The 25,832-nt window shown below is 36.4% G+C and overlaps 1 protein-coding gene across 1 annotated transcript in view; it reads left to right on the top strand.

The window, feature by feature from the left end:
• VPS13B (vacuolar protein sorting 13 homolog B) overlaps positions 1–25,832 on the top strand; it is a 996,174-nt gene that overhangs the window by 79,692 nt on the left and 890,650 nt on the right. Inside the window, exons 5-7 of the mRNA XM_043982862.1 lie at positions 10,033–10,200; positions 10,889–11,070; positions 20,766–20,940. Coding sequence (XP_043838797.1) covers positions 10,033–10,200; positions 10,889–11,070; positions 20,766–20,940 — 525 coding nt within the window. The remainder of the gene's footprint in view (positions 1–10,032; positions 10,201–10,888; positions 11,071–20,765; positions 20,941–25,832) is intronic.

Here is a 25,832-nt window from a genome sequence, read left to right as displayed (position 1 = left end):
TCCCTATGCCATACTAGAGAAGGCCACCATTTGACACAAATACACATATGTATACATGTATGTGTGTGTATGTATGTATGTATATGAGTGTGTATACACACCCCCATCCCCACACAGCACCATACAGTGCATATTTCTGTTTATCAGTTCTTTCTCTGGAAGTAGATAGCATCTTCCTTCATAGGTCCTCTGTAGTTGATTCGAGTATTTATAATATTCAGAATAACTTAGTTGTTCATAGTTATTCTTCAAACAATCTTGCTGTTACTGTATCCAACATTCTCTTGATTTTGCTCATTTTACTCTTCTTTATTTCATGCAAGTCTTTCTGTGTTTTTCTAAAATCAACCTGCGCATCATTTCTTACAGTGCAGTGTTAGTATTCCATCACAGTCATATATCACGACACATTTAGCCATTCCCCAGTTGATGGGCATCCCCTCAATTTCCAGCTTTCTGCCACTGCAAAGAGAGCTGCTATAAATATTTTTTGAACATAAAGGTTTTTTTCCTTTTTTCCTCATCACCTTGGGAAACAGACCTGATAGTGGTATTACTGGATCAAAGGGTATAGTTTTATAACTCTTTGGACATAATTCCAGATTGCTCTCCAAAATGGTTGGATCAGTTCACAGTTCTACCAACAGTGTCTTAAGTGTCCTAATTTGTCAACATCCCCTCCAACATTTATCATTTCCCCCTTCTGTCATTTTAGTCAATCTGATATGTATGAGATAATAACTCAGAGTTGGTTTAATTTGTATTTCTCTAATCAATAATGATTCAGAGCATTTTTTCATGTGACTATATATAGCTTTCATTTCTTGAGTGAAAAGCTACCTCTTCATGTCCTTTGATTTTTTTGATCAGTTGGAGAATGACTTATATTATTATAAATTTGACAAAATTCTCTGTATATTCAAAATATCAGACCTTTATCTGAGAAATTATCTATAATTTTCCCCCCAATTATCTACTTTTGTTCTGATCTTGGATACATTGGCTTTATTTGAAAAAAACTTTTTTATTGTAATCAAAATCATCCTTTTAAAATATCCCAATGCTCTCTATCACTTGTTTACTCATAAATTCTTCTCCTATCAACAAGTCTAATGGATAATATGTTCCATGTTCCTCTAATTTTATTTATATGTCCCTTTATATCTAAGTCATTTATCATTTTGATAAATGGTGTAATATTGTTTTATTCCCAGTTTATGCCAGATTGCTTTCAGTTTTCCGAATAATTTTTACCAAATAGTAAATTCTTATCGCAGAAGCTTAAATCTTTACATTTGTCAAACCCAAGGTTACTATAATCATTTACCAGTGTGTATTGGATGTCTACTATGTTCCACTGATCCACCTTTTTATTTCTAAGCCAGTACCATGTAATTTTGATAATTACTGCCTTATAATATGGTTTAAGATCTAGTACTGCTAACCTCCTTTTTAAGCTTTTTTTTTCATTTATTTTTTTTCATTTATTTTTTTATATGCTTCACCTTTGGTTCTTCCAAATGTATTTTATTATTTTTTCTAGCTCAATAAAATTTTGGGAAGGCAGTTTCATTGGGATGGCATTGAATAAGTAGATTGGGTTTTTAAGTTGTCATTTTTTTATATTAGCTCTGTCCCCTATAAAGAATGAATATTTTTATAATTATTTAAATCTGACTTTATTTGTATAAGTCTATTATAATTATGTTCATGTAGCTCTTGGGTTTGTTGTGGCAGGTATAGTCCCAGGTATTTTATGTTGTTTATAGTTACTTTTAATAGGGTATCTCTTACTCTTTCTTTTGCAGGGTTTTATTGATGACATATAGAAATACTGATGATTTATGTGGATTTATTTTATATCCTGATACTTTGCTAAAATTATTGTTTCATTTCACTTAGATTATTAAATTTATTGGCACATAAGGGTAAAAATGACTCCTATTAATTGCTGTGATTTCATCTTCATTAGTTGTATATTCACCCTTTTCATTTTTGATACTAATGATTTGGTTTTCTTTTATCTTTTAAAAAATCATATTAATCAATGGTTTATCTGATTTAGTGTTGTTTTTTTTCCATAAAACTAGCCCCTCATTTTACTTATTAATTCAATTGTTTTCTTACATTCAGCTTTATTAAGCTTACCTTTAATTTTGTGGATTTCCAGTTTGGTGTTTGAGGTTTTTTACTTTGTTGTTTTTCTAATGTTAAAAAATTGCATATCAATTCATTGGTCAGCTCTTTCTCTATTTTATTGATATAAGCTTTTAGAGATACAGATTATCTTCTGATTACTGCTCTTGCTATATCATAGAGGTTTTGGTATGTTGTCTCATTATCATTTAATAAAATGATTATTTCTATGATTTATTGTTTGTCCACTTATTTTTAAAAATTAGAATATTTAGTCTCCAATTAATTTTTAATATGTTTCCATGTTCCTTTATTAAATATAATATTTATGACATTATGAATGAAAAGAATGCATTTAATATTTCTGATTTTCTTCATTGAACTATAAAGTTCTTTGCCTTAACGTATGGTCAGTTTTTGTGAAAGTGCCATATATTGCTGAGAAAAGGCATATTCCTTTCTGTACTCATTCAGTTCTCTGCAGATGTCTATCGTATCTAGCTTATCTAAGATTTTATTCATCTCCTTGACTTTTTTCTTATTTATTTTTTTAGTTAGATTTATCTAATTTTGAGAGAGGAAGGTTGAAGTCTCCCACTAGTATAATTTTACTTTCAATTTCCATCTCTAATTCATTTAGCTTTTGTTTTAAAAATTTGGATGCTCTAGCATTTGGTGCATATAGGTTTAGTGTTGATATTACTTCATTTTCTATGGTATATTTTATCATAATATAGTTTCCCTGTTTATCTCCCTTGGCTTTATATTTGTCTGAAATCAAGGTTGCCACCCCTGCTTTTCTTTTTTTTTTGCATGAGCTGAACCATAATAAATTCTACTGTATCCCTTTGCTTTTACTCTATGTTTATCTCTCTTTTAAAATCGTATTTCTCATAAACAACATAATATACAGTGTTCTGGTTTTAAAATACGTTATGCTTTCCATTTCTGTTTTACATCCTTACCTTCTTAAACCTCTGTGTTGGTGGGGCCTGTCTTCTCATATATCCTCTATATAGGAATGTTTATTCAGTGATTTGAAGGTCTTCCTTTCATTGTTTTATCCTCTAAATTTCAGTCATTAAATTAAAAAAAAAAAACCTGCCTGATGTGTACAAGCCTGCTTGTTTTAGGATGGGAGTGATCATTAAAGGCTGTACTTATTATTGTTTTACTGTCATTCTAGGGATAAAAAAGATTAGCCTCTTCTTTGAAAATGAACCATATTCTTTTCAGCTTCTGTTGTGATTTTAGCATAATAAAGAGCTTATTTCTGTTGGCACATACTAATGCTAACTTATTCATAGTTACTTATAGTTGAAAAACAGAATTGAATTGAAGCTAAAATTGAGACAATTTGACTTTGTTTATGACCCATAAGGGACTATCTTAAAGGTGGTTCTATTAAGGTTTCTAGTGCCCCAAAGACACTTAAACATTCTGTGACATACAAAAAGATCTAGAAATAATCTTCCCCTCCCCCCAAAATTGCTTGTTTTCAAAAGCTACATGTTTTAAATAATGTATTTATGGATATTTAATTACAAATTATGAAATGATCACTTTTGTAGAGTTCCAGAATAGACTTAGTAATTATTTTATGAGGAATGATTAAGCCTACATTACTTAATGGTAAGTCCTATGGGTCATATGTAAGATAGACTACACAAGTATGATAAAACCAATCTATAAAAAAACTTACTTTCTAAAGGGGAAGATAATAGAAGTTGAGAACTAGTGTGCTGAAAAGGGTTTTCTCTTTTGTGTAGTCACTGGGATAGTGAAAAGAGATGTAGGGGAGTTAGTTTGTTTACACAATGTTTCCTAGCAAACATCTCAGTTTTGATAAAAAAAAGTAATTTTATTGATATCTTTCAGTTTTTACACCACCAGAATTTTTATTAATAATAGCTTCTATCTTGCTCCCTCCCATAAAGTCATGCTATATAAACATTTTTTTTAATTAAAAAGAATAAGGGACAGCTAGGTGGTGCAGTGGATAAATCACTGGCCCTGAATTCAGGAATACCTGAGTTCAAATCTGGCCTCAGACACTTGACGCTTACTAGCCCAGGGGTCCCATCTGATTGATTTAGTATTGTTTGAATTGGGTGAGAATGAGAAACTGACTAAGTACCTACTTAAGGATGATTGGATGGGGACCACACCTGGCTGGCCCTGAGTGAGGAGTTGGTCAGCAAGAGACTACTTTCAACCAACCAGCTTGAAGTACCTCCCCTTTGGGGGAGGGAGAGAGGAACTAGGAAATGGAGTTTAGTGGGCTGCCTGAGCCTCTTGGTGGTGAGGAATAGGCACGTGGGGGCAGAGGGAGAACAGGAGTACCCCATGTCGTTTGGGACATCAGCTTGGCAGAATTTCACATGGGCTGCTAGGAAAGGAAAGGTTTCTGTCTCTCTGGCTATACCGAATAGATCCAAGCTTTAATAAATCTTCAAAAACCTAAACTCTTGCTGAATTTATCAGCGATTTTAGCCAGCTTCCCCCTCAAAACTGAGGGGAGGGGCACAGATTAGGACCCACATTTAGATTTTAAACAACACATGACAAAGGATGATAAAGAAGGGTGAGGATTTGAAAAAGGCCATTAAATTTGGCAATTAAGAGATCACTAGTAACTTCCTACTTTTTTTTTTTCCTTCACCATGACCTCTAATCTCAGCCCCTCTTTTCTTTTCCAGGCCATCTTCCCTGTACTAGCCACTGTCCTTTTTTTCCTCATCTTGACTTCTTGGTGAACCAATTCAGCTGGTTTACCAAATTGTCCTGTTTTCTTGAGGCCCTTTGATATTACCATTTGCATCTTGCCAACCCTCAGGCTTATATCACTCCCACCATCCACTGCCACTTTTGTTCCTACACATACGCTGCTGAACGAAGGCGGAGAAAAATGATACAACTGTTCTGACTGGGTCCACTGTAAATTTATTTTACTTAAATTCAACTGGCCCTTCATACCTCCTAGCCAATCCCAGTGTACCTCCCTTAATCAACTCATTATCCCACTCTACACAGCAACTTTGCCACACCTTTTCATCCTTCCTTAAACCTCCCATGACTTCTTTCTCCACACTTTGAACTGAAAACCTTGCCTTGTATTTTACAGAAAAAATTGAGGTCTTTTACTGTGAGCTACCTTTTCTCCCATCTTCCTCATTTCCTGTTACACAGGTGCCATCTTCTACTACTTCCTCCTTCACCCCTGTCTCACATAGAGAAGTGGCCTTACTCCTTACCAAGGCTAACCCCTCTACCTTTGCACAAGCATCCCATTCCATCCCATCTCATCCAACAGATTGTCCCCATGTCATCCCTTCTATCACTTATTTTCAATCTCTCATTGTGTACTGGCTCATTCCCTCCTGTTTATAAACATTCTCTTGTTTCTCCTATCCTCAAAAACCCCATATTTAATCCTTCCATCCCTGCTAACTATTGTTCTGTGTCTTTTCTGCCCTTTGTGGCTGAACTCTTTGTAAAGATTGTCTGCAGTAGGTGCCTCTACTTTCTCTCTTCTCATTCTCTTCTTATCCCCTTACAATCAGGCTTTAGACCTCATCTTTCTACCGAAACTGCTCTCTCCAAAGTTACCAGTGATCTCTGAATTGCCCAGTCCAATTGCCTTTTCTCATTCCTCATTCTCCTTGTCCTCTCCATAGCCTTTGGCACTGTTGATCACTCTCTCCTTGATACTCTCTTCTCTAGGTTTTTAGGATACCACTCTCTCCTGGTTGTCCTACCTATTTCACCACTCCTTCTCAGTCTCCTTTGCTGGATCTTCATTCATATCATGCCTTCTAACCGTAGATGTTCCACAGCCTTCTGTTCTGGGCTGTCTTCTCTTCTACCTCTATATTACTTCATTTGGTGATCTCATCGGTTTCTGTGGATATGATTACCATCTCTATGTTGATGATTCTTATGTCTTCCTATTCTGCCCTAACCTCTTTGCTGATCTCCTGAGGGAATTGAAGCAATTAGGACAGCAAGTGGGGTGGGAATTGAGTGAACCACACTGACTCCATCCTGAGAATCAACTCTGGAGCTAGCTCAGTTGCCTTTCTATTTAATTATGGGTCTAGTCCAATTTCTGCCCCATGAGAAAACTTTATTTAAATGTGGGAATTGGGAGAAAACCTTATTGCATTGTTTGAACCTAGCCCTGTGTGTCTGGGAAGCTGGACTACCTCTACCTGCTATTTAGAGGTCCTTAATTAGAGACCTAGGTTATGCTGACCAGTAACTCAGTCATTTTCTCACAATTGTACATCTCAAGCAACCCTCAGTTACTGTTTCCATGTTTCTTTGATAGTTTGTAGACACATTTGGGACGCCTCTTTTTCAGAATTCAGAAAATTGCATCTGATACTCATTAATACTAATGCCTCCTCTCTGTGATTTTTCTTGTATATATCTTTGTACATTGTTGGTTGCATGTTTCCTCCTATATTAGAATGTAAACTTCTTGAGAGCATGAATTTTGGGGGGGGGCACTGTTTGTATCCTCATTGCTTAGGACTACATGTAGTATCCAATAAGTGCTTACTAATTGCTTCCTGACTTGACTGTCTCTCTGTGTATCTGAAGTTGGATAGTGGAGTACATCATGGGAAGTAAGTTAAAGGAGGAATTTGGAGTTAGGGTGGTTGAGACCCTGTCAGTATATTTACTGAAGTACCTTAATATGAGCGCAGAAATTAGGTAGTGGAAAAAAGCCTCAAATAATGCAATGAATTCATTGAGGGGGAAAAAAAGGAAAGTATCTTGGCGGTTGGTAGATAATAGCTACCAGAATCTTGACTGGCTGATAAATATGGATTGAATGAACCCCTAAAGAGAGAGGTTACTGAGTGTTGGTGGTAGAGGGAGAGCCTGGAAGTAGTAGTGGAGAGCAAGGAATATTCCATTTCCTCTACCATGACCAGTAAATTGGGGTCATTATGAATACCACTTTGACCAGTGCTGGAAACAGTAACTTAGAATATTCTGTCTTTAGCATGGAGATAGGTCTTAGTAAATGAAAGAAGTTGTAAGGAGTGAAAAAGAGAAAGGTTGAAGGTGAAAGCAAGTTTTTTTTTTTTTAAAGCAATTCAACAGACATTCCAGAGAGCACAGTGGAAGTGGTGGGTAGATTTGGAGTGGGGAATTAAGGGAGGGGATTCAATGGAGGTGGATTGAAATAAGAGTGCTTACAATGGGGAGTGGAATATAGAATGAGATTTGTGCAATAGCTGCCAAAGTTTCAGCATAATGAAAAGATTATAATGGAGCCAGATTATGCTAACCATGAAGTAATGAGATCAGTAAGTTTATTCTCTGGTGGCCAGCAGCCAATGTGAAGATACTGTAGTTTGGAGGGTGAACAGGTAGTAAAGAGTGAGCAGCATGGGTTAGTGGACATAGGTTCAAATGGTGGCTTTCCCATTTTAATACTGCTGTGACCTTTATCAAGTCACTTAATCTTTGCTGGAAAGGCAGCTACATGGTGCAGTAGATAGAGCACTGACCCTGGAGTCAGAAGGATGTAAGTTCAAATCCAGCCTCAGACACTTGACACTTATTAACTATGTGACCCTGGGCAAGTCACTTACCCCCCAATTGCCTCAAACATCTGGGACCATCTCCAGTCATTCTGATTTATATCTTTCCACTGGACCCAGCTGGATTTGGAGGATAGAGTGAGGCTGGTAACTTGCCAATCAGTGCAAGTCATAACATCACCTCCTGATCCTCTTCCTGGTCCTCTTTGAGAATGAAGGACAACCAGCAACAGTAGTAGTCTTTCCTGGCTCTAGTTTCTTGATAATTAAAAACTGGCTTATTGGACTAGATAGTCTCATGGATTTCTTTCTCTAAATTGTGTGTTTCTGTGATCTGTGGGATGACCTTACAACATTTGAATTGCTTGCTTCTACCTTAATACATGGTCACATGAACATGTATAACATGTTGGCTTAAACCTAATATCTTCCATACTGTCTGGTTTTCCCAGCAATTCTTGTCAAGCAAGGGGCCCTTGTACTTGAAATTTAGGTTCTTGGGTTGAATCAGATATTTGGCTTTTTTTTTTTTGCCTGCTACTAATTCTTGCTTATCTAATGCTTGTTCCCTTCCACTTTTCCTTAGCTCCCTTAGCAGAGATAATTTCATTTTCATGATATATCTCTTCCAGTGCCTAGTATAGTATTTGGCACTTAATATGTGGTGATTGAATGAATCTATTATAATCATATCCTAGTGATAAAATTTCATTATAATTTGCATTGTGGGGCATCCATGTTGGTTTATTTTCATATACTTTTTTTTTTTTTTTTGGCTGAGGCAATTGAGGTTAAGTGACTTGCCCAGGGCCACACAGCTAGTAAGTGTCAAGTGTCTGAGGCTGGATTTGAACTCAGGTCCTCCTGACTCCAGGGCTGGTGCTCTATCCACTGCACCATCTAGCTGCCCCTTTTCATATACTTTTTTCAATTTTTAAAATAATTTCATTTAATTTTGCTACTGTGATTTAATAATCATGTGTTAGATTAGAATTTTATAGAACCTAGATTTTTTTTTTTTTTTTGGTGGGGAGGGGCAGAGCAATGAGGGTTAAATGACTTGTCCAGGGTCACTTTTCTTTTCTGTTACACCATAAAAACACTGTCAACAAGCATCTGTTAAAGGCTTACCATGTGTCAGGCACTGTGTTAACCAAGCATAGAGGATACGAATACAAGCCCTCTCCCCTGCCCCCCCTTCCCCCCAAAAGAAGGGACATTCCTTGTCCTAAAAGGAGTTTGCATTTTTATGGAGAAAGGCAATACATCAAAGGAAGTTGAAAAGTAGAGGAGTGGGGAGGATGATGGCAAAACAAAAGAGAGAGAAGCACAGCTGGGGACAGAATGAATGTTGACTGACCTGGGCTTCTCCCCAAGATGGAAACCTCAGGAGGAACTCACCAGTGGCAGGAGGGTAGTAGAGAAGTAGAAAGATGTCCTAAAATAAGACCACTGTCATTGAGTGAAGTTCCAGGATGAGAAGTTAGTTGATGCTTGGTGGAGAATTCCAGATAGGCACTCTGCTAAGTACTGGTAATATCAAGAAAGGCTCATAGTCTAATGGAGGAGATAAATATCTAGACACCTTCTCACAAATGAAAATAAAAGGATTATTCATCATAAAAGATCTATTATAATGAAATCAAGGAAGCATTGGTTTGTTAGAGAAAAGAGCATTGGTATATATTATTTAAATAGTATTTATGTAGTGGATTTTCTCTCCCCCCCCACTGTAATGATAGTTTTCAGTATTTATTTTTTATAAGATTTTGAGTTCTAGATTTTTCTTCCTCCCTCCCTTCCTTCCCCCCACCCCAAGACAGAAAGAAATCTGATATAGGTTATATATGTACAATCACATTAAACATTTCCCCATTAGTCATGTTGTGAAAGAAGAATCAGAACAAAAGGGAAAAACCTCAAAAAAAGAAAATACAAAACAAAACAAAAAGTAGAAATACCATAGTTTAATCCGTATTCAGATTCCACAGTTCTTTTTTCTGAATGTGGAGAGCATTTTCCATTGTGAGTCCTTTGGAATTTTCTTGGATTATTGTATTGCTGAGAAGAGTCTATCGCAGTTGATCATCACACAATGTTGGTGTTACTGTGTACAGTGTTCTCCTGGTTATTTTCTCTAGTGGATTTTTTTTACCTTGGATTTTAAACCTGTATTCTTTATTTTCCTTTGGTTCTCTTTCATTATCATAGGGAGGATTATAAGGGTCTTAACTGAAGAATTTTGTTTTCTGGTAAGTTATATGCAAGAATGCAGGAGAATTCAGTGAAAGACATCTGGGTAATTGATTTTTTTTCTTTTTGTTTTTTCATCTTTCAGGCTACGTGCAGAGCTTGATTAGACGAGTTGTTAACAATGTCAATATCGTTATAAATAATCTCATATTAAAGTATGTGGAGGATGATATTGTTCTTTCTGTCAACATTACATCTGCTGAGTGCTATACGGTAGATGAATTTTGGGATCGCGCATTCATGGACATTTCTGGTGAGTTATCTTCAATGGTTGTTTTCTTTTTTATGTAAAAATTGCAGCCTTTTAATTTTCAAAATATAATGTATCAGTTAATGACCATTTGCCAATCACCTGCTGTGTGCAGAGCACTGTGCTACATGTTGGGAAAGATGGAAATGTTACATAAGAGATGGTTTTCTCATTTTTTATTCTTTCCCACTTGACCTCTGAGTATCTCAAAAGTGTTCTATATTTTTAGTTGTTATTTGGTGATTTTAAAGGTAAAATACATTGTCACTTAGTTCATTTCTGTGAATTCTGTAACTGAGTAACAGGAGTGTCTCATCTGGATGTATCCTAACAGAAGCAAAAGGGAGAGAGAGAGAGAGAGAAAGAGGGGGGGGGGAGGGAAGGAGAGAGAGAGAGAGAGAGAGAGAGAGAGAGAGAGAGAGAGAGAGAGAGAGAGAGGGAGAGAGATAGCGCGTGAGAATAAAATAAAATAAAATAAAAATAAGGAACCATCTTGAAGTGTCTTCTTAGGTTTTATTTTCCTACATCTCATACTTTACTAAATTTATTTTTAATTCATTTGAATTTCTTCTCCCCTGCCCCAAAGGTACTGACAGACATTGAAATGCCCCAAATGATTAGGCTATAGATGTAGATCTAGGAAAACAAAACATAATTAACTTTAATTTAAAAATGTTCTCCTTTTTTTTAGCAACTGACCTTGTACTACGGAAAGTTATAAATTTTTCTGACTGCACAGTTTGTCTTGATAAGAGGAATGCTAGTGGTAAAATTGAGTTTTACCAGGATCCTTTACTGTACAAATGTTCCTTCAGAACTCGACTTCATTTTACTTACGATAACCTGAATTCCAAGATGCCGTCAGTCATTAAAGTAGGTGCCACAAATAGTTTTATTTATTTGTTTGTTCATTCATTTATTATTTACTTACCTATCTGTCCATTTATTTATTTGTTATTTGCTTCAGGAATCAAGAGTTGCATGCCTTTGTCTGGCTTTCTTATTTTTTAGCTTATAGTCATATATTTTTTCCATTCTGGTTTTTAAGAAATGCATTTAAATGGTTACCTTTCTACATTTTATTTCTTTTTTTTTTTTTTTTTGGGCGGGGCAATGGGGGTTAAGTGACTTGCCCAGGGTCACACAGCTAGTAAGTGTCAAGTGTCTGAGGCCGGATTTGAACTCAGGTACTCCTGAATTCAGGGCTAGTGCTTTATCCACTGCGCCACCTAGCTGCCCACATTTTATTTCTTTTGAAAAGCATAGGTACTTTGGTTAGTTTTGACTTAGCCTATGACCATATAAATATATAAATTTGAATAATTATATAACCATTTAGAATTGAGATAATGGCAAGTTTGGCTTGCACAGGTGATAAAGTATGGCTTACATAGGCTTTTTGAGTGATTCATCTTTCATTCTAAAATTCCAGTGGTCTAGATTGTTATTTACCAAGAACAAATTTGTATAGGTTTTTCTTTTCTTTTCTTTTTTTTTGGTGGGGTAATGAGGATTAAGTGACTAGCCCAGGGTCACTCAGCTAGTAACTGTCAAGTGTCTGAGGTCGAATTTGAACTCAGGTCTTCCTGAATCCAGGTCTGGTGCTTTATCCTCTGCACCACCTAGCTGCCCTTGTATAGGTTTTTCTTTTTTTTTTTCTTTTTCTTTCTTTCTTTTTCTTTTTTTTTTTTTTTTTTGGTGAGGCAATTGGGGTTAAGCGACTTGCCCAGGGTCACACACCTAGTAAGTGTTAAGTGTCTGAAGCCGGATTTGAACTCAGGTCCTCCTGAATCCAGGGCTGGTGCTCCATCCACTGCACCACCTAGCTGCCCCTGTATAGGTTTTTCTAATGACATTTGAGGAATTTCTGTTTCAAGGCCCTTTTGAAAAAAGTAGCATGAATTGCTTTTCATATTTTGTAGCCCCAGTTCAAGATAGTAGCATGATTTCTGATTAAGAGAATCAAAGCAAAAACATTTATTAAGTCCTATGATGAGTAAAACTAAATGTGTGGTCACCTTATTCCTGTCCCAAGTATAGGGAAAGCTAGCTAGGGTTTACTTATAAATTAGAAGCTTTAGCTCCAGTTTTCGGGCATTAAGCATTTATTAGAAGAAAGACTAATAATGAGAGAACACGTGGAGGTCAGAAAGTTAAGAAACCTATCTACTCTAGAGGAGAGATAAGAGTTCAGCCTTTCCTGCTTCTTCTCCCAAGTCCTCCACCATGAGGTTGTCTGAGAGACCAGCTGAGAGAGGAAGATCTTTCTGCTTCCCTGGAAGAGGCAGTCCTTATACACTGCTTTCAGTTAATTGGCTATAATCACTCAAATCCATTGGTTCACTGGACTTGAGGGTGGTCTCGTATTGAGGTTAGCTGAGAACAGTACCTTCTTCAGAGTCAGGCAGGTGTGGCTTCAATTGAATTAACTTTAAGTGGGTTAATCAGTGGTCATTCACTCTCAGTCAATCTGATCAGTCCAAATCAATCTGGGGCCTTTAGGTGTTGGTAAAAGCCCATTATTTTCTTACAGTCCTTACTTTGTGGCAAGCATCATGCTAAGTGTTGAAGATAAAAATAGAAAGGCACAAGTCCTTGCATACACTTTGATTGACAGACTACACAAAAGAAAGTCCAGCCACAGGACAGAAGGTAGGGACCAGAAGAGCTGAGTATAGGGGTGGGGATGATAACATTTTATCGCTTCTCATAACATTTTGGTTATTTTAAAATTTGATAGAGATACATGCACATTTCAAGTTAAATTAGCAAGCATTTATTAAGTTCCTATTACACACCAGACCTGAGGTAAGCACTGGGTACACAAAGAAGACAAAAAGCACTTTCTACTCTCAAGGAGCTCACAGTAATGGGAGAGAATGTATAAACAATGATGTACAAAAAAGACACATACAAGATGCCAGTACTATTCTTCTTCTTTACAGAAGAGATGAGTATTGTGTATGGTCTCCTTCATGTCCTGGCCAAACTGCTATTTGGTGATTCCTGTACATGTTATAGCTTTGCCTTTGCATGCATTACCCCCAAATTCTGATGGACATTGTTATAGACTTCCTAGCTTCCTTCAAAGCTTAGCTTAATTGTCGCCCCTGCAGAAAGACTGTCTTGGTCCTCCCAGTTTCCAGTCCCCTTTCCCAGAAACTATTTAATTTTTTATGTACTTGTGTTATCTGTTGTCCCTTTCTGGAAGAGTTGTATTCCCCCCCTACCACCTATAATCTTCTTTGAAGACTGGGAGGAATTAATTTTTCTGTTTTTATTCACAGTGCCTGACAAAAGTAGTAGGTGCTTAATAAATGATTATTGAATCAAATTGAACCTCTTAAGGCAGCTCATTCTATTTTTTAGGAGAATTCCAGTTTTAATGAAGTTTTTGTTTATATCAAATCTAAATTTTCCTCTTTGTAGGTTCCACCCATGGTTTTTAGCTTTGTCCTATGGGACCAAGATGAATATGACCGATAGTTGCTTCAAAATCTATCATATTCCCTTTCCTTCCTTTCCCCATTTTTTCTTTTCTCTAGGCCATATTTCCCTAGTTCCTTCACTTGATCCTTATAGGGCATGATGTCTGTGTCATTCACCATTCTCTGAATGCTTTCCAGCTTAAAAGGCTTCAGCTTTGAATGTGTTGATCAGAACCAAGTATAATGTTAAATATTATTTGGGCATAGTAGAGTACAATGGTACTATTACCTCCCTGGCTCTGGACATTGTTTTTCTTAAGGCAGCATAAGAGACCATTAGCTTTCTTATCTACCACATCATACTGATACATTTTACATTTATAGTGCATTAAAGTTAAAATGACTATTGACATGTATATTACATTTAAACCTTTGCAAACACTTTTCCTACATAAGTTTTATTTGATTCTCACAATTATCTCCATTTTACAGATGAGGAAACTGAGGCACATAGGTTAAGTGACTTCCTCAGGATTATAGCCAGTAAGTGTGTGAGTTGGATCTTGAACCCAGGTCTCTCTGATTCTCACTTTAGAACCCTATTCATGATGTCACTAAAACCCTTATTTTTCAGGCAGTGACCTTAGACAGCATTTTAGAAGTATTACTTTACACAGTATCAGTATGTCCTCTAAACATATGCTATGAACCCCAAAGCTTAAAATCCTCATGGTAACTTAAAGTTGGTATTTTTTAATTCAGCAAAAAAAAATTTTTTTTGGTTAGAAATTTGAGGTCTTATATGCCAAGTTCTCCTCTCTCCTCCCCCCGGGGCAATGAAGGTCAAGTGACTTGCCCAGGGTCAGTCACCCAGCTAGTGTCAAGTGAATGCCAAGTTTTAATATCAGGTAAACTAGGGGCAGCTAGATGGCGAAGTGGATAGAGCACCGGCCCTGGAGTCAGGAGTACCTGAGTTCAAATCCGGCCTCAGACACTTAACACTTACTAGCTTGTGTGACCCTGGGCAAGTCACTTAATCCCAATTGCCTCACTAAAAAAAAAAAAAATATCAGGTAAACTTTTATTGCTCTTGCCAGCTTCTGACAAGCAAAATTATATAATGGAAATACTAATATAGACAACCATGGATGATAAAATAATAATAATGGGTTTTATTTTATGTTTTATTATATAAGAAAGCTTTTAATGAATCCTGGATAAACACAAAACATATGGCAGAGTAGATGGAGTAGCAGTAGCATAACCAAGTTTATATTTATATATGAGACCTACCTGTTATTCCCAGTTTTTGTATGGTCATTTATATTTTAATTTTTTTTCTTTTGTTTTTTTTTATGGTGACTATTTCTTTTAAGTCCTTACTGAATTTTTTTCCCTAATGTTAGTTTTGAAAATAATTTATCTGGGTAAATTTAAACTTAATATATTAACATTATTCTGAAAACCATTCCCTGTCTACCCTGGACATTCCCTTGATTCTCAATTCTTAGCCTCCACAAAGAGTTGCTATAAATATTTTTTGTACAGTTCTTCCCCCTTTTCTCTTTTTCAGGATTACTATTGTTAACTGTTTCCCTTCCATCCTATTCCCTTCCCCATAATATTTATTCTATTATCCATCTTCTTTCATCCTATCACTCTTCAAAAGGGATTTGCTTCTGTCTGTCCCCTCCCCCACTCTGCCCTTCCTTCTTTTGCCCCTCTCTCTTTATCCCCTTCCCCTCCTATTTTCCTGTTGGGACCTCCACCCAATTGAGTGTGTATATTATTCTGTCCTTGAGCCAATTCTAATGAGACTGAGGTCTTTGAGCCAATTCTGATGAGTGTTAGGCTCATTTACTGCCCAGATTAAAGAGATTACTCCACCCAGTTGGGGGTGTGTGTGTGTGTGTGTGTGTGTGTGTGTGTGTGTTAGTCCCTTCTCGAGGCAGCTCTGATGAGTTTAAGGTCTTTGAGCCTCTTCTGATGAGTGTAAAATTCATTTACTGCCCTGCTCCTCTCCCATCTCTTCCCCTACTCCATAAGCCTTTTCCTGTTTTGTTTTGTTTTTTTTATGTAGGATTTCACTTCTGCCCTTCCCCCCTCCCCCAGTGAATTCCCCTCACCATTCAGTTTAACCCTAAAGATGTCATCATGGGGCAGCTCAGTGACACAATGGACAAAGCATCCACCCTGGATCCAGGGGGATCCCAACCAAAACCCAGCCTCAGACACAAGACAGTCACCCACTGTACGACCACAGGCATGTCCCCCAACCCCAATTTTTTATAGTTCTCTAGGGTCTTGTATTTGAAAGTCAAACTTGCCATTCAGTTCAAGTCTTTTCATCACAAATATCTGAAAGTCTTCTTTTTCATTAAAGTCCCATTTTTTCCTCTGAAAGATAATTCTGAGTTTTGCTGGGTAGGTGATTCTTGGTTGTAATCCCAATTCCTTTGCCCTCTGGAATATCACATTCCATGCCCTCCGGTCCTTTAATGTGGAAGCTACTAGATCTTGTGTTACCCTGACTGGAGCTCCATAGTACTTGAATTCTTTCTTTTTGTCGGCTTGCTATATTTTCTCCTTGACCTGAGAGCTCTGCAATTTGGCTATAATATTCCTAGGAGTTTTCCTTTTGGGATCTCTTTCTGGAGGTGGTCGGTGGATTCTTTCAATTTCTATTTTAGCTTCTTCTAGAATTTCAGGGCAATTTTCCCTGAGAATATCTTGGAAGATGTCTAAGCTCTTTCCTTGATCATGGTTTTCAGGTAGACCAATAATTTTCAAATTATCTCTCCTGGACCTATTTTCTAGGTCAGCAGATTTTCCCAGAAGATATTTCACATTGCCCTCTATGTTTTTATTCATTTGGATTTTCTTTATTGTGTCTTGGTTAATCATAAAGTCACTGGCTTCCATTTGTTCAGTCCTAATTCTTAGGCAATTAATTTCATCAGAGAGCTTTTCCATTTGGCTTTTCAAGATGTTGACTTTTTTCTCATGTCTTTCCTGCATCACCCTCATTTCTCTTTCCACTTTTTCCTCTACCTCTCTAACTTTATCTTCAAAGTCCTTTTTGAGCGCCTTTGTGGCCTGAGACCAATTCATATTTTTCTTGGAAGCTTTAGATATAGGAGCTCTGGTGTTGACATCTTCCTCTGAGGGTGCACCTCGGTCTTCCTTGTTACTGAAGAAACTTTCTATGGTCCTCACCTTTCTCTGTTGGTTCATCTTGCCTTTCTTTTACTAGACTTTTAGCTCCTTAAAGTGGGGCATTGTTTCTAGGCTTCAGTATCCCAAGCTTAAGAAGTTCCAGGTTGTATGATTTAAGGAGGATCAGGTTCTTCCCTAGCCTGGCCTGTTCCCTGGTCTGTAGATGACCCCAGGCCAACTTGCTAATCAACCAGCTTTGTGTGTTGTGGTTATTAGCTCCTACAAGTTTGTGCCCCTCCCCCACCTGGGCCACTGCTACTCAAGCCTACCTCCTGGTTCTCGGCAGGGGTGAAAAACCCAAGTTCTGCCTCAGCACCAACATAGACCCCTATAGTTTCCCCCCCTGCCCAGGGCTCAGCCCTCTTACCAGACTGTGAGCTTAGTTCCAGACGACACTGGCACTTGAGCTGATTCAGAGGCTCTGGGGGTCTCCCTCTTTGGTGAGGCCTTTCTGGGACTGGATCTGTGTCAGGGTGACTCTGTGGTTGGGCTTGACTCCTGTATCAGCACAGCAGCTCCCTCCTTCTGACCTTCCAAGCTGTTCTTGGTTAGAAGATGATTTCAGCACATTCTTCTGTGAGTTTTGCTGCTCCAGGCATTTTCCTATGGTGTTATTTGCATGTTTTTTGGAGCGATCTTGTCATGAGTTCAAGAGCTCACTGCCTTTCTTCTGCCATCTTGTCTCTACCCTGGAAGTCCCTCAACATTTGTTTTTATAAGATTTCTAGTTTCAAATTTTTCTCCCTCCCTCCTCCCTTCCCAAGACAGCAAGCAATAGGTTATATATGTACAATCACATCAAACATATTTCTGCATTAGTCATGCTGTGAAAGAAGAATCAGAGCAAAAGGGAAAAACCTCAAAAAAGAAAAACAAAACAAGTAGAAATAGTATGGTTCAACCTGCATATAAATTCCACAGTTCTTTTTTTCTGCATTTGGAGAGCATTTTATAACATGAGTTCCTTGGAACTATCTTGGACCATTGTATTGCTGAGAGGAGTCATGTCTGTCACAGTTGATCAACACACATGTGTTCTCCTGGTTCTGCTCATCTCACTCAGTGTCAGTTCCTGTAAGTCCTTCCAGTTTTCTCTGAAATCCTCCTACTCATTGTTTCTTACAGCACAATAGTATTCCATTACATTTATATAACACAACTTGTTCAGCCATTCCCCAAACGATGGGCATCCCTTCAATTTCCAATTCCTTGCCACCACTAAAAGAGCAGCTATAAATATTTTTGTGTATGTGGGTCCTTCCCCCATCCCCCCCTTTTTTAATGGAAATTGGAGGGAAATTCTTATGAAAGAGGTGAAGGATGAGGTAGTGGAAGATGGCACCTGAGTGACAGGAAATGAGGAAGATGGGAGAAAAGGTAACTCACAATAAAAGACCTCAAATTTTTTCTGTAAAATACAAGGCAAGGTTATCAGCTCAAAGTGTGGGGAGAGGAGCCATGGGAGGTTTAAGGAAGGATAAAAAAGTTTTGTAAAGTTGTTTTGGAGAGTGGAATAGTGAGTTCATGGGGGAGAATACTGGGATTGCCTAGCAGCAGTCAACGCATGGTTGCGTTTAATGTAACATAAATTTACAGTGGACTCTGGAGCCCAGAGGACCTGAGTTCAAATCCAGCCTCGGACACTTGACACTTATTAGCAGTGCGAACCTGGGCAAGTCATTTAATCCCAGTTGCCTCAAATATCTGGAACCATCTCCAGTAACCCTGATGTATATATCTTGCCACTGGATTTAGATGGCTTTGGAGGAGAGAGAGGTTGTGGTGACTTGCCACAACCATCTCTCACTTATATCCAATTCAGTGCCAATCATGACATCATCACCTCCTGATGTTATGGTCCTCTTCAAGAATGAAGGACAAACAACAACAGTGGATCCAGTCATAAAGCTTCTGTGATTTTCTCCACCTTCATTAAGCAGCATGTGTGTAGGATAAAAAGTGGCAGTGGATTGTGGGAGTGATTTAAGTCTGAGGGTTGGGCAGGGTGCAACAGGAAATATCAGCGAGTCAAGGACTCAAGAGAAGAGGATGGTGTAGAGTTGAACTGGTTCACTAAGGGGTTAAGATGGAGAAAAGAACAGAGAGAGAGTGACTAGTGCAGGGCAGTTGACCCAGGAGAAAATGGAGGAGGTTATGGAGTAAATGAATAGTAGGGGTTTTTAAGCGATTGCAGAGGGAGAGGTGAAAAGCCTATAGATTATGATTGTTATGGGGATTTTAGAATTCTGTAATATGGAAGTGGTAATTTTGTGGGTGATGGCAAAATAAAGGTATCACTATCCTTGTAATTGAGCTGGATTGAAATAGTAGTTCCTTTGAAGTGAGGAGGTTGAGGAATTGAGTGTTTAGCATATTTAAAAGAGAGTCATCAGGCATGCTGAAATTTTCTAATATGAGGGCAGAAGTTAGAGTGGAAAGAAGAGTGATGAATTGGGAGTAGACAATAGCTCGCAAGATTTTGATTGGGTGGTAGTTATGAATAGCATGAACTTCAAAGGAAGAGAGGTTCCTGAGTGAAGGAGGAAGGCATAGAGCTTGGAAGTGGCAGTAGGGAGCAAGGAATATTATTGTTGTTGTTATTATACCCAACAAGAGTTTTTCAGTCCCTTGCTGGATGACCGCAAAGGAAGTATAATTCAAATCAATTCTACTCTTGTTAGGAAAATTTTCCTTCTATGGAGGCTATGTCTCTCTGTAACTTCTAACCATCTTTTCTAGTTCTGTCCTCAAGTCAAACTGAATGCAGTTCCTCTTTCACAGAACATTTTCTGTATTTGTAGACCACCCTTATTATCTGCCTAAGAGAAGGGAAAAGAAGGAGAGGATTTCAGGTGCAGTTGAAGGTAAAATAAAGAAATGGTCTCAAATGACCAGGAGTTTTCTTAGTAAATTATAAGGGTAGAAAATCTTCTGGGTGTTTCAGATATCAGGATGAGGTAGAGACTAATGATTGAAGTCTCAGTCCAAAATGTATTAGCAGAGGAAACTCTTAACTCGAAGGAGTTTAGGAGTGTGGCAAACTATTTTTAAGCATATTTACAAGAAGTTGAAGTTCAAGGTGTTTGTCTCTTCCCTTTTGAAGTTGTTTCCTTCCTCATTTCTTCATTTTACAATTTTATTTTTGACTTAAAATATAGTCTCCATTATTCTCTTTTCCCTGTGTCTTATAACTACTTCAGCAGGTAATAGAAAAAAAAATTTTTTTTTGAGAAACAGAGCTTTGTTACAGTTTAGCTACTTTCATTTCTAACCTTTCCATTGATGTTCCTTTTTCCTTAAGCATTTAGTTTTTGGCAACTTTATATCCCCCTTGTTGGAAATTCATCTTATTTTTGTCTTGCCATTGATTGATATTAGATAATTATTCAGATGACTTCTAAAAACATTTGGGAAGGTGAACTTCATTTGATTTTCAGTTTTTGAGACTAATGTATTTTATTATTCACTGTTTCCACAGCTGTGATTTTAGTATTTTCTTTGCTTACATATGTCTTTAGGATATGTACATATTCTTTATGGAACAAAACTAACAATGGCAGTCACATAAAAATTTTGCTAAGATGACATCATGAGACATTTACTGTCCCAAATTTTACAAGGAATGTTTCAGTTTATTGCTGAATTCTGAGATAATTACTTATAGTAGATCAAGTATTTCAGTTGTAGGATATATGTGATTTCTTAAGTTTCCATTTGCATGCACATAGTTTTCCATCTAAATATCATTGCTCCTGGAAAAAAAGAATTACTTTAGTTTGATTTCAGTGAGATAAAGGCAAGTGTCTATGGTTTGTATGATTTTTTTTTATAATTCAAGAATACAATATGAAATTTATGTGTGTTTTCTGTTAAAAAGCATTCCCTTTAATTGTTTTCCATTATTTTCTTGTTCTTTTTATTCAGATTCATACCCTAGTTGAGAGTTTAAAGCTTTCCATCACAGATCAACAACTCCCAATGTTTATTCGTATAATGCAACTAGGTGTTGCTCTTTACTATGGAGAAATAGGAAGTTTTAAAGATGGAGAAACAGAAGATCTCAGCTGTCATACTAAAGATATATTAGGAAGCATTCCAGGTAAGTTTAATCATTACAGAAAAAAATATAGATAAGACAATTCATGTGTTTTCAAATTTGTTTTACCAATGGGAAATTTACAAAAACATTATGCTAATTTTTGTTATTCTGTAATATTTTGGAAGGATTTTCATTGATCGGTCATTGGTAATATTCTTGATTTTTTTTCTTTGAAAGTTGCTTTAGTATAATTATTATTTTTAAAAATAATAAACATTTTTATTTATAGTTTTGATTTTTTGATTTTTCCAAATTTTATTCCTCCTTCCTTCCCTCCCTGAGGCACTAAGCAATCAAATATGTGTTATATATGTGTTGCTTTAGTATTATTAATAAAATTGAATACTATTTGTAACTAAAATGTGCATTTTGAAAAGTTAAGACAAGACAGTTGGAAGATATCTGTATTCCAGTTAGAAATTATAAACTGGTAATAATTTAGATTTGATAAGTATAAACTTTGATGTAGCATATAGTGACCAGAAGTCCTGTATTTTAAGATTTTTAAAGTTATTAAACATGTCCCTGTGTCCTCAGGTATTTTTTGGGAACAGAAAATAATCTCTGTTTAAGTGTAAGACTAGAAATAGGAAGTGCATACCTCTTTCCTCAAGGGTAATTTATATATGGCTATATGGCTATATTGATATCTCTCCATATGCAGTCTGGGAAATATTTTCTTGCCATCAGCTGAGGATGCAAACAGTATATACTTAGCCTTTTGCAGAGCTATAATCTTGCTGAATCAAGATAATATTCTAAACAACATTTGTATTTTTGTGTGATTTGCTGTGTTTTTATATTTATCCCTTTTTCAGAATTTCAGAAAGTACTGGAGCAGAAATATTTTCAAGTCAATAACAAACATTTATTAAATGCATACTATGTGCTGGGCACTGTGTTAAGTTCTAGGGATATAAAGAAAGGCAAAAAACAGTCCATAAACCACTATGTACAATCAAGATGGATACAGGTTTAATTTGAGATCCCCTCAGGAGGAAAGCACTAAGATTTAGGAATATCAGGAAAGAATTTTTGCCCAAAGTGGGACTTGAGCTAAGGTTCGAAGGAAGCCAGGAAAGCAAGGGCAAAAAAATGAGAAGGGAGAGAGTTCTAGGCATGGGAAGACATTCAGTGTAACTGCCTGGAGTTGAGGAGGCCAGTGTCACTGTACGGCAGAGTATGTGGAAAGAAATAAGGTGTAAAAAGACTAGAAATATAGAAAAGGGCCAGATTATGAAAGACTTTAAATGCCAGTTAGAACATTTTATGTTTAATCTTGGAGGCAATAAGTAGCCACTAGAGGTTTTTAAGCATAGAATTTTTATTTTACAGATGTGAGCATAACAGAAAGAACTGACAGTTTTAACTTCTGTGGAAGAATTATTAGAATTCTGGGGTTTTTGCCTTTTATTCATAAGTAAAAATTAGCCTTTTATAAGATAAAAAAATATTTGACTAATTTTTGACTAGTAAAATGATGTCCCGAATCAGGATAGTTGTTAAATACTCACTTTTATTTAGTTCTTAAACTGTTAGACATAAAATGCTTTCTTTGGCCATTTTCAGGGTTGTTTATTTCTATCTCTGCAAAACTCACTGATGATACTCCTGCCACCTTGTGATTCCATTGGTCTAGTATGTGCCTCATCTGTGACTCACAGCTGTGTAGTTTGTCTTCCTCTGATAGTTCTTCCTGTACTTCAGAACTAATCAGTTAATCAACCAGCATTTATTAAACACCAATTAAATGCCTGATGCTGTCCTAGGTGCTGGGGATTACAATACTTAAAGTGCCTGTCACATAGTAGGCACTTAATAAATGCTTATTGACCAACTGATTGAAATAATTCTTGTGCTCAAAGTGTTTTCATTTTGTTGGGAGAAATAGTGTATATACATAATCCTATGTAGAATAAGTTGAAATAAATATAGGATTTAAACGGTGTTCCAAAAATCTAATGCAGTTTTAGGTTTTAGTAGCTATGGCTAAACGACTAGAGTAGGGCATTGGAGTACGAAAGCTTAAAACTACACTGAAACTTTTAGAACACTGTGTATAAGGTAGTGAGTGCAAGTGCTAGCCGTTTGAGGGATTCATCATGTAGAAGTTGGGGCTACTTCTTAAAGGAAGTGAAGGATTCTATAAAGCGAATCTGAGGGGAGAAGAGTGTATTCCATTTTTGGACTAAGGTATAAATATGGAATCTTGTGTGAGGAACAGCAAGAAGGCTGATCAGTTTGATTAGACCATAGAGTGCAAGGATAGTAATATATAATGAGGCTGGAAAGATTGACTGGCGCTATCATGTGAAGAATTTTAAAAACCAAACAGAGGAGATTGTATTTCCCCCAAATGAATTTCTGTATCTTATTATCTGAAAACCCAAAGTTACTCTTATCCAGGAGCTGAAGATGAGGAAAATGGTGCTGTTTTAGAGCTTCTAATATTTAACTATGCGATACTAGTAAAACAAACTAAACAAAATTTTGTATCTATCAGCACTTCACTAAATTCAGTTTGGTTTCTGATTTCTGTCTACTTCTCAATAAAAGGCATTAGTTGTGGTAGGAGTTTTGTAACATTTTAAAACCAATTCTAGGGAAGGAGAATGTGATTTTGACCCTGTCTTGAGATATTTTCCTCACTTCATGCTTAGTTTTAGCTTTAAGTTCAAAACAAATGTGATGAATTGTCATGTATGACTTTTATTATAAATTAATTGTTTGCTTAAGTCCTGGTATTTATAACAACAATAAGAGAGTAATAATGTATACAAAGGAGAGCCTAACCTTGCGCATTTGTGGAGATTCCTAATCTCATTGTTTTACTTGTGCTTAAAATGTTGCCAGTGAGACAAATGAAGTCATTTTGATTTTTTTTATTGTGTTCTAGATGTAAGGGACATTTAAATATCTTCCTACCTATTCCCATCTAAATATTTTCCTACTTATTTCTGACCACTCTGCAGGCTCAAGGATACTTTTTTTTTTGGGGGGTGGACCAGTGAGGGTTAAGTGATTTGCCCAGGGTCACACAGCTAGTAAGTGTGAAGTGTCTGAGGGCAGATTTGAACTCAGGTCCTCCTGAATCCAGGGCCAGTGCTTTATCCACTACGCCACCTAGCTGCCCCTAAAGTATACTTTCTAAAAAAAATAATAAACATTTTTATTTAACGTTTTGAGCTTCAAATTCTATCCTTCCTTCCCTCTCCCCGAACCCCTACTTTAGGCAGTAAGCAATGAGATGTAGGTTATACATGTGCAGTTATTTGAAACATTACCATATTAGTCATTCTGTATAAGAAAATTCTAATAAAAGGAAAAAATGAAAGAAATAAAGTGAAAAAAAAAACCATGCTTCAGTCTGTGTTCAATATTAGTTCTTTCTTTGGAGGTGGATAGTGTGCTTCATCATTAGTTCTTTGGGATTGTCTTGGATCCTTGCATTACTGAGAATAGTTATTCATAGTTCTTCATCAAACAATATTGCTTTCATTGCACAACGTTCTCCTGGTTCAGCTTACTTCACTATACTTCAGTTCATATAAGTCTGAAAGATTCTAACATGCTGAGATTCTAGTTGGAAACTTTGAGCATCATGTATCAAGGCACTTCCCACACAGTACTTAAATGGGAACTCTAATGTCTAGATAATTTCTGGACTTTTACAATGACAGTATTCTCCAGAGCTGACACAATAATAGTTCATGTTTGAGGCAGCTAGGTGGCATAGTGGATAATGTTAGATTTGGAGTCCAGAAAATGTGAATCTCTTTATTTGTGTAAAGAATGTGTTGTAATTGTGTTCATATAATTCCTGTGTGTATCTTGGCTGGTCAATTCTCAAGTACTTTATACTATCTGTAGGTATTTTAAATGGAATTTCTCTTTATATCTCTTCCTGCTCAATTTTGTTAGTAATATAGAGAAATGCTGATAATTTGCATGGATTTATTTTATATCCATCAATTTTCCTGAAGTTGTTAATTGTTGCAGTTATTTTTTTTAGTTGACTCTCTAGAGTTCTTTAAGCAACCTATCATATCATCTGCAAAGAGTAATAGTTTTATTTCCTCTTTTCCTTACACTTATTTCTTCTTTTCTTGTCTTATTTCTTGTAAGCATTTCTTGTACTATATTGAATAATAATGACAATAAGGAAAATCCTCATTTTACCCTTGATCTTATTTTTCCAGCTTATCCCTATTTCAGGTAATTCTGGCTCTTGGTTTCAGATAGATGCTACCTATTGTTTTAAGAAAAGCTTTGCTTATTCCTAAGCTATCTAGTGTGTTTTTTAAACACTAATAAGTGTTGTATTTTGTTAAAAGCCTTTTCTTCATGGATTGAAATACTCCTATGTTGTTAAAATTTTTGTTATTAATTTGGTAATTTATGTGTATAGCTTCCTAATATTGAAGCAGCTCTGCATTTCTGTAGAAATCCAGCCTGCTTATCATTTTTTGGGTGTATTTCTGAATTTTCCTTAACATTTTATTTAAAATTTTTATGTCAGTATTCATTAGGGAAATTGGTCTATGGTTTTCTTTCTCTGTTTTTACTCTCCTTGGTTTAATTATCAGCCCTGTATTTGAATCATCGATAGAATTCAGTTAGATTCCTTCTTTACTTATTTTTTCATACAGTTTATGTTGTATTGGAATTAATTGTTTTTTTAAATGTTTGGTAGAATTCCTTGTAAATCCATCTGGTCCTGTGTTTTTGTTTTTCCCTTTGAGAGTTCATTTATCCATTGTTCAATTTCTTTTCCTATAATAGAGATATTTAAGTACTTTATTTCCTGTTCTTTTTATCTGGAGGATTTCTATTTTTGTCAATGCTCATCTGTTTAATTTAGGTAATCAGTTTCATTGGCACATAGTTGGAAG

The sequence above is a fragment of the Dromiciops gliroides genome, chromosome 1, assembly GCF_019393635.1.
Source record: "Dromiciops gliroides isolate mDroGli1 chromosome 1, mDroGli1.pri, whole genome shotgun sequence".
Taxonomy (NCBI): domain Eukaryota; kingdom Metazoa; phylum Chordata; class Mammalia; order Microbiotheria; family Microbiotheriidae; genus Dromiciops; species Dromiciops gliroides.
The sequence above is the reverse complement of the archived record's forward strand: the minus strand, read 5'-3'. Positions and strand labels throughout refer to the sequence as shown.